This window comes from Tubulanus polymorphus, chromosome 4, assembly GCF_964204645.1.
Source record: "Tubulanus polymorphus chromosome 4, tnTubPoly1.2, whole genome shotgun sequence".
In the NCBI taxonomy this organism is placed as follows: Eukaryota; Metazoa; Nemertea; class Palaeonemertea; order Tubulaniformes; family Tubulanidae; genus Tubulanus; species Tubulanus polymorphus.
This window is the reverse complement of record NC_134028.1, coordinates 12,536,471-12,550,657: the sequence shown is the minus strand read 5'-3', so window position 1 is coordinate 12,550,657 and position 14,187 is coordinate 12,536,471. Positions and strand designations below refer to the sequence as shown.

Below are 14,187 nucleotides of genomic sequence, written 5' to 3'. Positions count from 1 at the left end.
AATTCGGGATCAATTCATATGGTTTTGCCACCTGGGTATACAATTTGTCTACTTATATTAGTACCTATGCATATTTTGTAACTACAATCAATTACAAACAAAAGCTTATTTCCATATTATATTGTTACCTATGTGTTGCCGCAGTAGATTGCAAAATTGTAAGACATGACATGTTCTATGATTGTGGTGAGTTTTCAAGGTCATTGGTTTCAGTATATGGTCACCAGAGGGTGTTGAATATTGAAGATGTTAGAATGTTGAACATTTGAAACCACTTCCCAAGTGGACATGGTGTCCCTAGATTCCTAGTATTTTTCCGGGTCACTGAGCCAAAGACTTTTGCACCCAGTCGGAAATGAGAAACAAGGTACCAATTTTTCTTCACCTTGGTTTCGATTGTTTATATATGGATTAAACGTGTACCATCATGTAAATTTGGGAAAGTCCATATTAATAATTTCGTTTCTTGTCTACGCCTGTGGTGAGATTGAAAGTCAGTAGTTTCTTTCATCAGGGGGTTGTGTAATATTGTAATGATTTGTTGAGAATTTCAAACCACTTTCCAAGTGGGCGTTGTGACCCTGGACCCCTTGTTTAATTGCATTCCTCAATAAAAATAGAGTATGCACATGGGGTTAACTTTTCCTCACTCACACTGAATCTGTTTAAACCCAAAGTTAAGTAAACTGCGGAGTTAAATTCTATAATTTGGACATAATAGCTTCTGTGTATAATGACCTCACTACTCCTACTAACTCAGCAGTCAATGCAGTTAAAAGTCCAATGACAATCTAGATAAGCAGATTATAGGCATGTTACTTATGTGTCAATAAATGTCTATGCATTTGGATTTTCAATGTCCTTCATGTTTTTCAGTGAATTCATGGACTGGTGGAAAAAATAATATAGACAATGAAGTCTTTGCAGAGAGGGCTCGTGAAAATAAACGGACCTGGTCTGATGATTATGATGATGAAGTAGATCGTGGTCGGGTAAGTTAATTAATCCAATGAATCAATTCATGAACTATGCAAATTCGGTCGACATTTCTTTTCTCTAAAAATTCCTACTTTGTGGTGTTTTTTATTTTATGGGACCTTATTCAATTAATAATAATGTTCTATGATGTCTACAATGAACTTTTTTGTGGCAGTTTTTTATGTTTCATCAAATCATAACAAGAAAAATACTTTTGAGGAAAATACTGGCGCCTGGTGGAAAAATAGAGAATGTAATAATATAAACATATAGGTGAATGGGACATGGAGGTTTGTGTATTTGGGGATTTTTCATGAAACTATGGGTCCCGAGACACCATGGTCACTTTTGATATGATTATAAGACTAGTGTTAATTATTAAAGTTAGGCATATACCCCCAAAACGTCAGCTGTCATTGAGTAAATGTTGTATAACTTTTCAATAGGTGTGTCAATCCACGGGTTATATATGTGCAATAATTTGTAATTATCAAGTTTGCTGCCTTATGAATGATAGGAAAGAATCAGCTGTGTCATGTTTGCAGCACCCGCTGGTGGGAACATTGGAACGCATGTGGTCTTAGAACTTTGTTGTAAGGTGACCATTCTATGGGCTACATATTGTGAATACCTCTTTAATATAAATGTAGTGGTTTGGTGTAAATAGGAATTTATCAGATTTTTGTCTTCAGCATCTGCCAGTGAAAAATGGAATATTGTGTAGGTAAACAATTGGAGAAGAGATTGCAAAAATCTAATACTGGATGGTTTTGCCTGTGTTGAGGGGTTCTGGGGGTAATACATAATATTAGTCTGCTGTGACGTGTAGGTCAAACGTGACATGTGTCCTTACTGCTTATGGGCAGGAATATTGAAAATTCAAGTTTTTGTAATAATGGTGTTGACGTCGTTGAGGAATCCGGCTGATATATAGGTATGGGTGGGAATATACGTCCAGTTGTGTTGTAGGTTTGTGTATCTAAGACCCCATGAAACAATAAATTAACACAACGAGAGAAATCCCACAATAACAAAGCCAAAGAAAATTTGTGGCGGCCCAAGTCCAACGATGTTCATAAGAGTTTGGCAATTTCAGTTGTAGCTAATAATTAATTTGTAAAACATAAATGAATTATTTTTTGATAAATAAATATTGCATTTTCATTTCAGTTAAGTTTTTATATGTCAGTGTTATTGGGCAGAGGCAGGGGGTTCATCTAGCTGCTTATTCAGTGTGATTGATGATGAGGTAGGCCTAAGGGCAAGGCCTTCATTCAGAATGAAACAGGGGATTTCTTTAGCTTTATCGGCAACATCATCCCCAAAACTATTCAAAATGAAATAATTATCACAAATTTCATTTCATTCATCAGAGAAAATGACAAAACAACTTAAAACTTAGGTAAACAGCTGATTTAAACGTGAAACGCTTACGCGAACCCGGAAATAAACGAAAATGCCTGGATGTAGCAATTTTTTTAATACTTCCCAACTTTACGGCAATTTCCGGGAAAAGATGGCTTAACGAATCAAACTAAAACCTTTTGCAATATACACCAAAACTACTTTATTTTTACACCTGGGGGAGAACTTATTTCTAAATTTCATAATTTTTTGAAATATATTGCGTTTAAATCTTTAAAGTGTCGTAAAATCATCAAATTGCCGGTACGGTACAAACAACTACGGCATGCTTGGATGTCAATCAAGAAAACACCTGTTAAGGTTTTGTGATCCCCAGTCCCACCCCTTTTATGCGAGATCGCCTAGAAGATGGGCATCTCAAAACTGCATTTTTCAAAATCAGCAGTGAAGAGTACGGTACATGCGCACCTGTCAATCAACAATCTTTAGTCACCATGTTGGGAAGTTTTGAAGACGCTTCAAGGTAATGTCTTGATATTTGGTTTAAACATGTATCTACCCTAGACACATCTTCAGCCCAAAAACTGGCCCTGTCAGAATCAAGATGGCCGACTGGCAGCCATTGTTGTTAGTAAAAATCAGCACTTTTTACACTTTTTGAACTTTTTAAGGGAAATTTTGAAGACGCTTAAATCAATAACCTTGATCTTTCGTACATATTTGAATACCCCAAGGGCCCATCACCATAAGAAAAATTGGGTTGATCGGACTCATGATGGCTGTTTATGACCTTTTTAGTGCCCAAAAATGTTAATTTTGGCCCAAATTCTGAGTCCTGTAGCTTCCTACTGGTTTGCCATTTCTCATTGCAATTTGTGAAGGGTATTCTTTGGAAAGGGATGTTTTATACCTGAGCCAGAAATTTTTGATCGGCCAATTAGGACGCAATTGGCGGCCATCTTGGTATCATCAGTACTCATTCATTGGTGGGAAAAAGTTTTTCCACATTATATTGATACCTAAGCATATTTTGTTACCACAATCAATTACAAAGTTGTAGCTCATGACATTGTCTATGATTGTGGTGAGTTTTAAGGACATTAGTTATTCTATATGGTCATCAGGGGGCGTTGAATAGTAGAATGATTTCCTTATTAGAAAGGTACCTAGGCATATTTTGTTCCCATGATCAATTGCAAAGTTGTAGTTTATGACATGTTCTATTATTGTGGTGAGTTTCAAGGTCATTGGGTTTTGCATATGGTCACCAGGGGCATTGAATAGTAGAAATACTTAGTATTTCCATATTAGATTGGTAACGAGGCATATTTTGTTATCACAATCAATTACAAATCGTAGCTGCTGACATGTTCTATGATTGTAGTGAGTTTCAAGGTCATTGGTTTTTGTATATGGTTACCAGGGGGCGTCGAATATGGAAATTGTTAGATAGTTGAGCATTGGAAACCACTGCCCAAGTGGGCATGGTGTCCCTGGACCCCTAGTTGTTTTATATATTCAATTTGTACAACTGACATATTAAAATACAGCCATTTCATATAATTGTATAAATTTCGTCTGTACCATAGTTTGTCTGTTCACCTGGGGGAGGCGGATCACCACTTTTTTGCGGATTGATGTGTCACCCTGATATAATTTGCATACTTCGTAATCATATAGATCTACAATGTCATATCGAACAGTTCATGACATTTCATAGCTCTACTACTACTACATAATAATAATAATAATAATAATAATATAATATAACTTATGACTATAGTGTCAATATGTGCTTTAAGGTCGTAATCAACATGTGACATTACTCAATATGTTTTCACAATAATTAGCTATAGTCAGTGCTCATCGATAATTAATTAATGTCTCTCAAACATGTCACTAGGTGTTTGTTTGTGAGTCCTGATGTCTACAACTTGTCTGACACCTAGTTCTCACATTATACTCATGATTCTGTATATAAAGACTATGTAAAGCTATGATAATCATTCTCATTCCGGGATGCAATAAAGATTGTACATATAAGGTTTAACTGCCTTGTTGTTCCTGATGGATGGAATCCTGTACCGCTGGTGTAAATGCTAGTTCCCCTGCCGATACAACAACCAGCCGGTTACAGATGAATAGGTTTAAAAATTTAGTCTTCAAAATATTTACTGAAGATATATAAAGTTTCACATTAGAATGATCAATGTACGTATTCTAATCAATTATCAAATAAAGTCATCGGAAATATGCTCATAATATTCCAACTGCTGGTTGTAAACTACAGTGCACATGTTTCATGTGACTGTTTAACATCTCTCATTGGTAGTGGCTTCTGAAACGTTTTTATGGTTCTCATTTATGTCTGGTAACGTCTTAAGAGGGCGCCAAAAATTAATCTATTTTACAATAATAAAAAGTACACTTGATTCTACATTTGAGAAGATTCTTGGGGGTCTTAACCTCAGGATTTTGTCCTTTTGATAAGCTGAGGATGCAAGAGGAATCAGTAATCTAATTGAAAATGCTATACACAGCTCTTCACTTGTGATACCAGCTTTTCTTTCCTTCTAAATGGATTGGTTCTTTTAATTTATAGACCAAGAAAAATCGTAAGGAATCTTTACCTAGAAGAAGTGAAAACTATGGCTATAAATCGGGAAATCCTTTTCAACGCTATCATGAAAACCGAAATCGGAACAAGGTATGTAAGAATGTAAAAATTTTATTTTCGGATCTCAAAACCTATAATGCTTAGAGAACGTATCATTTATTATGAACTTTCGCTTTATCGAAGTCCATTTTGTTATCGCATATGAAACTTTCTTCCTTTGGTACAAAATAACTTCCAAACAAGGCTTAGTTTCTCTTCAGAACTTTTTAAACATTCAATGCAGTAATAAAAGTTCTAACCCTATTGAATTTCATCGTAATCCGTTGCTTATTTATCAATTTAGTTATTTATTTGTTGATGGAACTACATTTCGATTCAGAAGAACACGTGCCCTTTTACATATATTCATGCTTCACACACGTGCTCATTACAGACTCGCTGCTATGTGATGTATTGATCTGTGCATGTATATGAAAAGCGCGCCTCGCGCGTGGCCTAGTTAAAGTTTTCTTGGAAACTGCAAATGATTCAATAGCCAGGGTTTGTGGACGTGAAAATCAGTGAATTCTATAGAAGGGCAGTAAAATTGGGAACTTGGAAATTGGAACAAACTTCGTACACAGTGTATAGAAATCTTCACACCATGAACGTGGCGAGTGTCTATTTGAGTCAGTGGGAAAAATCCGCTACCATGTTTATTCATGATAATTCATCTGCAGTTGTGTGTGATGGATCATATCAAGAGACAGATTTTCATGAAAACTTCTTGATTCAATCAAGTGGGGACATCTTTGGCTTTTTTGATTACTTGGAGCACGGATTCTCAAAAATTCTGCCAAGAACTTCATGCCGAAGATAGGTAGACCTATGCGTTTCCATTCATAATTCGAAAAATGACATTTTTGCGTTCACTTTTCATCCATCCGTTCGTCCGTCCGTAGAAGGAATCCAGTTATTTTGGTAAGTTTGGAAGACGCTTCAATGCAATGTCTTGATATTTGGGTTACATGTGTATCTACCCTAGACACATCTTGAGCCCAAAAACTGGCCCTGTCAGAATCAAGATGGCCGACTGGCAGCCATTGTTGTTCGCCAAAATCAGCACTTTTTACACATTTTTGAACTTTTTGAGGGAAATTTTGAAGACGCTTTGATCAATTACCTGGATCTTTTGGATATATTTGAATCCCCCAAGGGCCCATCAGCATAAGAAAAATTGGGTTGATCAGACTCAGGATGGCTGTCCTATGACCTTTATAGTGCCCAAATATTGGGCCGAATTCTGAGTCCTGTAGCTTCCTTCTAGTTTGCCATTTCTCATTGTTATTTGTGATGGATATATGTAATTTGTGATGAATAATACAATAACTTAGTATTTCCATGTTATATTTGTACCTATGCATATTTTGTTACCGAAATCGATTGCAAAGTAGTAGTTCATGACATCGTCTATGATTGTGGTGAGTTTTAAGCACATTAGTTAATCTATATGTTCAGAGGGCGTTGAATATTAGAATAACTTAGTATATCCTTATTAGATGAGTACCTAGGCATATTTTGTTACCATGATCAATTGCAAACTTGTAGTTCAGGACATGTTCTATGATTGTGGTGAGTTTCAAGGCTATTGGGTTTTGCATATGGTCACTAGGGGACGTTGTATAGTAGAATAACTCTGTATTACATATTAAATTGGTAATTGGGATTGGCTGTTTTTGGGATATACGGAGAATTCCGGCGCTACTAAAATGATTATGGGAAAGCCATAGAATGGCGTACGTTTCATTGGACTAGGTGCCGTATACGTACGAATTTTATATGCTCATTGCTGGTGAGGATGTAATTATTTCACACATCCGCCATAGGTATTGTTTCATTTTAATACCCGGTGATTGTTTTGATTGACATTGAAGTGTAAGCGAACATTCACTTACACGAGGCCTCCACCTGTGCGTGCAGAGTGCTACACGACACACACACAAGCTCGTACAGTACTATACACTATACATTACTCAAGGTGATGTTGTAACGCGTGCGCGCTTGACATGAAAATAGGCTGAATATTCGTAGCAGAAGATGAGCGCTGTGTTTTCTGTTTGATAGAATTTGTAATAAATTATATTTCTTGTGAACTGAAAATATTAAGCAGCAAACTAAAAGTAAAGGTCGAGGTCTGAATATTGTAGTCGTAAATTCCAGGATTTAAAACGATCTAATAACCGATTTCTTCTGTACCGGTATTTTAACTTCTGCGGCCAACATTGGAAGAGGTTACCATGACCCAATATTCAGCCACCCTCTGATACATCATATGAATTTTAGGCCATCCCATATTAATGGTCTGTTTGCCGTAACCCGACCGACCCGACTTCAAAGGTACCGAGTGAAAACTTTTTTTCTGGGATTCATTGAAATAAATTTTATTTTTGATATAAACGGCCGACCGACCCACTGCCTACGTATGAGCTAGGTATTATATATGTTTGAATTCAAGTGTGCATCGTGTGAAAACAAGCCATCTCAATGTGGCCTAATTTAAGTTTTCCAGGAAACTGGCAGTGTTCCAATAAGCTGCCATTCATTCTCCTAGTGACTATATCAAAGCTGTTAACATAAATCCGCGCACATATTCGATGTACTGTTTCATTTTTAACACAGAGATGACGCTCTGGACGAAGTTATAATTTTAGAATAATTCTCGAAATCTACGCTATTAGACAAATTTCCCGTGCACAACGTAGATGATTTTTTTTCTTACCTACCGACTCATCCTGAAATGTTGAGTCGGTGTTTACGGCAAACAGACAATTATTTTGGGATAGGCCTTATTTGAATATTTTTTTCATATTGTGAAACATATTTTTTTGGAAAATTTAAAATAATTTCCCTACCACGCCTACCTGTACCCTACAAACTTTTGGACTTGGACCGTAACCAAATGTATATCTTTGGTCTTATTTTACTACAAAATAATTCTTTAAGAAAGATAAAATACAATATAAACTTGTGGATCTTTGAAGTCACGAATTAAAAAGATTTTTCAAGCAATGCCCTTACTCCAAACAACCTCTAGCTTTCAAGGTAAACCACACTTTGCCCATGGGCAATTTATTTGATATTTTCTGTCCTTATTTTTGATTTTTGATCAAATTATCTGTAAAAAGTCAGTCTTCTCCCATCATTTGAATTCAATCCAATAGTTTTCACTTTTTTTTATTTGTTCTGCTTTTAGTTTCTAATCTAGAGTACTTATGTTTAATTTTGATGCTGGTTAAACATACACTCATAATAATTTAAGAAAGTCCATATTAAGAATTTCGTTTCTTTTTTTGTACTATGCCATCAGTGTTGCCACTTTTTAAGTCTTTAGGCATAAGTTTTAATTCTGAAATACAGCCGGTAAGTTTTTAAATCTTTGGGCATAAGTTTTAATTCTGTTATATAACTGGAGAGTAGCAATAACCAGTTTTAAACAAAAAGATTTGGAGTTCAAGAAAGAAATTCAAAAGGATTATACTTGATAACTTAAGCTGTGACTTGTAAGGTTTTCAGACAGCACGTGCAGGTTTGCCGTGAAAAACCCACTTACACTGACATCATTGTTGTCACACATTTCCACAAGTGTTGTACCACCATTTGCTTGTATGTGCGGAATAGTGTATATGCAATGGGTATGGCAAATAAAGTTTTTAGTAAAATATGTAATTGAAGTGACGTAAATTTATGGAAACAAGCTTTTGGTGCGCTTTATGAATAGCAAAGCTATGGCACACTATTAGATTAGATTAAGAACAATGAACTTAGATTTATTAGATAGATTTTTAGCTCTAAAGGAATGAGAGAGCTATTACGAGCGTGTCAGCATCGTGTCATGTATGTTTACCGCGAACCAAAGCACACCATTTTTACAGTCATTGAATTTACGAAAGATCGGATTAATAGGGCTAAATACGCTGAAAAATAGATCTGGCAACTTTGTGTTCAAGATTGTTTCACATTATATTGGGTTAAATGGTGATAGAAGTTGCTCACAATAATATTAAGAAGATTTTTAGATAGACAATATCCTTGAAAGCCTTAAATTTTTACAGTAAGACCGAAATTAACGCCGAGTTGTAAGGCAGTGTGGCATGCTTTTGTTCATTTACTGCGTACATATTGCGTAGCAACAATTGGATTCTGTGGGATTCCTCATTAACGGGGTCTACCAATGCATTGCAACAACCAATCAGAGCTACGCACACCTGCTACGGACTCCCGTCGATAGACTGTTTAGTAACACATTTTCCTTGCCAAACTTGTATTCTAAATCTATATTGTATGAAAATAGAAACATTAATTTGAAAATATTTTGCATTCTAAAATTGATTTTTGGTGCACCAGTGGTGAATAAAACGTGCACATGAATATTCGGATGAATTTTACGCAATACTTTGCGTATAGAAAATAATAGAAAAAACACCGAACAGGCGAACTAGTATTGTTTGGGATATAAGTCATTGTCATTCTTTGCAATGACGCGGTTACTCCGTAGCGGTCCCGTCTTTGAATGGGCATCGTGTGGGGAGAATGAGCATTGTGAATGCATCTCGTTGTGACGTTTGATTCCCGGCTGCAGCAGTTTGTATACACGATGTCGCGATGGAATCGATCTTACTCTTTGAAGAATCTGGTGCGGTATGGTCCTTGGATCCGCACCACGCCGATAGAGTTTAACATGGTTCATTCTTCTGACCGCGAACGAATCTACTCGTATATTACTAAGTGCATCCCTCCATCGTTAGCTGGTATTTTGAACTTCGACAAATATCTCATCTATGCACTTCACAAGGATGTAATAAACCTCTTGGTCCATGGGTAATTATTATGAATGAAATAAACTCAATAATTTTAACGATTTTCAAAATTGTTAAAATTATTATCGGTCCAATTATTATGAAAAATTCTTTGAAAGTGATAGACATAGATAACTGGCCATATTTCACTCTAAAGTTGATATCAGAACAAATCGACCTGACGCATTTGTTCCTGCCTACCACTGTCCGAGGCGTCAAGTCTCACCGTAGTGCCCAGGGCAGTTGCTTAAGCAAACAGATATGCATAATTAGAAGAGTTGTAGAATGAACAATGTAAATATGTCGAGAGCACAGGACCTTCGGTCCTCTAATAAAACTGTACGTGAAATGTACGTCTGGAATAATCTAACGAATTACAGTCTGTTATCCCCACTGCATATATTTTATACAAAACACTTTTATATTCAAAATGGTGCAAAAATTATTTCTGTGTATCGATTGACTTGATGATAGAAAAGAAGAAGGTAGTTTGTTATCAATCGAACGTACCTTAGGACAATATTTTTTCAGGATTAGAGATGACGGGTAGCCTATCAACACAATGTCCATGGTAGCTTTTTCTGATTTTCAGAATTTATTCCTATTTAAACAATGTTATTCTTGATCCTATTCTCGAAGAATGGTCGCTGTCGGAAATCCGGAAGAGAGCAAAGTAACGACTGAACTATCAGCTTGGAATACCAAAACTGGACTGACTTTATTTTAGACACAAACTATTTATATACATTGAGTTACAAGGCAGGTGGAGACACGGAAAATGGTAGAAAAATAAAGGTGACGAGTAATGACATGACAGGGAGACAAACAACAATTAACGAATCCAGGTAATAATACCAGAAGTAAAAATCACACCATAGGTAAAAATTCCAGAGGTAGAAATGCCAGAAGGAAATATGAGGAAAAATAAGCGAAGAATTATGATAACAGGTATGATAATAAAAAACAAAAGTTTTCGACAAGTTAGTTTGCTGTAATTCATTTATTACATCAAAGCAACAATTCGATGAATAGTTTTTAAGTTTTGATGCACTTGTTTCTTAAAATCATTGAATCAATTTATCCTTCTGGCATTATTTCCTCTGGCATTTTTACCTCTGGCATTTGTATACCCCTGGCGTTTTTACCTCTGGCATTTTTACTTCTGGTATTATTACTGCGATAATTAGAGACATTTAAACGATAATTAGAGACATTTAACATTAAACAAATATAAGCTATATATAAATATGAACAACCATTATATATGAATTTTAGCTTTGATATACTATACTATTCTATGATTTGATTTGTTTGATGCAAACTGAAATATGGAAGGTGTTACTAAGGTTCTTTTTATTAATTACCAGTACTGATTGATTTAAATATTTTTTAAACATTGTGTTTCATATTTCAATGAGATGTAACAGAAATAAATTCAATCTATTACCAATAGCACTTTTCACAGGTTGGCTGCCCTACTCGATACTGTGTAATCTACCAATGCTTCAAGGCCCATCGGGTTCTTGTCTGGAATTTGAGATTTTCTTGACAAAGTCTCAACCTCCATCGACCTCTTGTTATAATTTTGGGGTCTGGAACTGGTATAGCAATGTTCACTTTTTTCAAGTTTATTCTGGAACTTGCTTACTCGACATAGACAACAAAGGCTTCCGGACACACATGGTATGTGTCTGAATTTGTTCACCCTAAGGCTGACTTAACGAAATTGAGTGAGTATGTCAATTCTTCTGAATATCACATGCTATATATTATTGGTTATGATAAGAACAAACAGTCTGACATGTGACAGACTGGTAGCTGACAGGTGACAAACTGGTCATTGTTTAATCCATTGGTGGGTTATCTGTCTGAGCAAAAATTCATTAATTAATAAGGAAACAAATGAGCAGATAATTATAGTTAAGAAACAATAATTAGACCTAAGATATAATAATTAGACATCCCTGACGTCCTGGTTCCGCCGGGACAGTCCCGGTTTTATAAATTTTGTATCCCGCTGTACCGGAGAGACGCAATTTGTCACGGAAATTTCATTTAGTCCTAAATTACCAGTGGGAGTTAACATTTTATGAATAGCCCATAAAAATCCCGGAGAGAATTGCCTCATTCAGGTATTAATTCTGCATTGGTCCCGACACTTGCTCGCTTGAGCTAACATAATCGATCCAACTGAGTTGCCACAGCAATGCCACACCCCACACGAGAGACTGTGTGTATGAGCTACATAGGCCTATGTTTGAAATCAAGTGTGCATCATGTGAAAACGTGCCTTGAGTGTGGCCTAGTTTATGTTTTCCAGGAAACTGGCAGTGTGCCAATAAGCTGTCATTCGTTCAACAAAATGAGACAAAATGCATTCGCGCACGATAAAAGAGGAGAGCTCGGCCTCCCATAGACACAATCAGTAGTGCTGTCAATCAAACTTGCCGCACGCTAATTGCTAATCGACTATTTCCGCCTGGTGTTCAGAGTCCTCCAAATTCTACAGACATAGGCGAGAAGACGTAAAATAGTATCAACAACTCATTTATAATTGATACAAATTACAAAATGAACAAGTTGCATTGCCCAACATAAGTAATTTTCAGCTCATAAAGACACAGCTTTTTTGGATAATTGCTCGTAGAGCAGCTAGGGGCAATCTGGCATCACGTCAATCAAAGCAAAGCAGCTAATTATGAAACGGAATTCAAGTTGTGTTTAAAAAACAACAGGCCTATATTCTAATATCTCGGATCATCATGACATTGTTTCACTGTAAAATTTAGTAGGTTTTTTCCCTGAGATCCTCCTTGTAAATGTCCTTGAAAATGTGGCTGGATATTTTTGTCCCTGACAGTTCTAATAATGTCCCTGAAGAAATTTGAATATGTCCCTGAGGTAGATTTTTTAAATCTGGCATGTCTGAATAATGTCGAAGTAGAAAGGGCTTTGTTGTAATCTCCCCTACTATGTTTTGGAAATAAAAGAAATATAATAGTAAAGTTGAATAGGGAGACTGCTTGTTAAATATATGAAATGAGACTAAACATTTAGTAAATAAACAAATAAGAATAGGCAAAAATCTTTGTCATATCGGACCCAAGGGCTGATATCATCAACATAGTATAGCCAACAATTAACAGTCCATTGTGATTTTATCGCGTTGTGGGGGCATACTGTATTCACTTCGCAATGGTCCGTAGTGGTTTCTGTGCCCTAGCACCTAAACCCTTTGACAGAGCCTATGTCAACAGTCTTGCCGATCGATAATCATTCGTATGCTTAATACACTACGCTCGAAGCTATTTTTAGCACACTCAAACGCAATTTCATTAGCCTGTAATTTCACTACTTATGGGCGAATTGAACGGATTAATCAAAAATATATATCGTAATTGGTTTTTCTTTATGGTGCACAAAGTTGAAAGCCGTGGGTTTCATATTTTTTGAGAAATTTACCAAAAAGATTCAAAAATTCGATTTATTTGAGCACGTTTTTTTATGCAGCATCTTTGAATGTCCAAAATAACACATGTGAAAATTCAATGCTATTTGTGTCGGAAGAACTTTATATCACCAAGATCTGACGCTTGGTTCGGTAGTTATGGGCTTTCAAAGACGAAACCCCTCAAAATCTTGGTTCTATAAAATTTGTGTTGACCCGGTTTTGACTTCCGTCATGATGTCATAACATTGAACGAGGTGGATCAGCTGGTGCACGTTATTTTACAAACAAAATGGTGGCACGATTGAATAGGTTGATATTCATCATTTCTAGCGCGAATACTGATATTCAAGGCGTATGATATAACGTTTTATTGTGTGCGATGTGTTCAATGGTTCATCTAGTTTTGATATCCCGTGCGTAGGGTAACGTTGCATCAAGATATCTGATGAAAATGTGGTTTCAAAATGTGGAAATTTACTTCCGTGTTCGCCACACGGCTGATTCACTGATAGATTCGAATTTTTAGACATGAGTCTGATATTGACACTACTGTAATACTTATTTTATCATTATTAATTGAAGTTATTTGATTAGTGATCCGTTTTGGAGCCTGATTATCTGTATTAGTTTGTTAACTGGTGCACAGTGTGTTCAGCCTGGTCCTAAATCCTCAACAAACAACGACAAAAATTCACAGTTCCAATACGCTCATTTATTTACAATGACAGAACGACTAAGGGAGTGAGTGAGTGAGGTTTGCTACAAAGGTACAAAAAATACAAGATTTAGACAAATAACATTCAAAAGGCCAAACTTTAGTTTGAAATCCAGCAAATCTAAATTGATATAAATACTTACAATAACTGTGCCGTACAAGGGGTATATAGAACCAGACTGACGCCTAGCCAAGAATTCACAGGTTTAAATACCGTGCTGGTCAT

General features: G+C 36.1%; 1 protein-coding gene across 1 annotated transcript in view; it reads left to right on the top strand.

The window, feature by feature from the left end:
• LOC141903569 (uncharacterized) overlaps nt 1-14,187 on the top strand; it is a 122,134-nt gene that overhangs the window by 89,784 nt on the left and 18,163 nt on the right. Inside the window, exons 15-16 of the mRNA XM_074791747.1 lie at nt 877-992; nt 4,946-5,050. Coding sequence (XP_074647848.1) covers nt 877-992; nt 4,946-5,050 — 221 coding nt within the window. The remainder of the gene's footprint in view (nt 1-876; nt 993-4,945; nt 5,051-14,187) is intronic.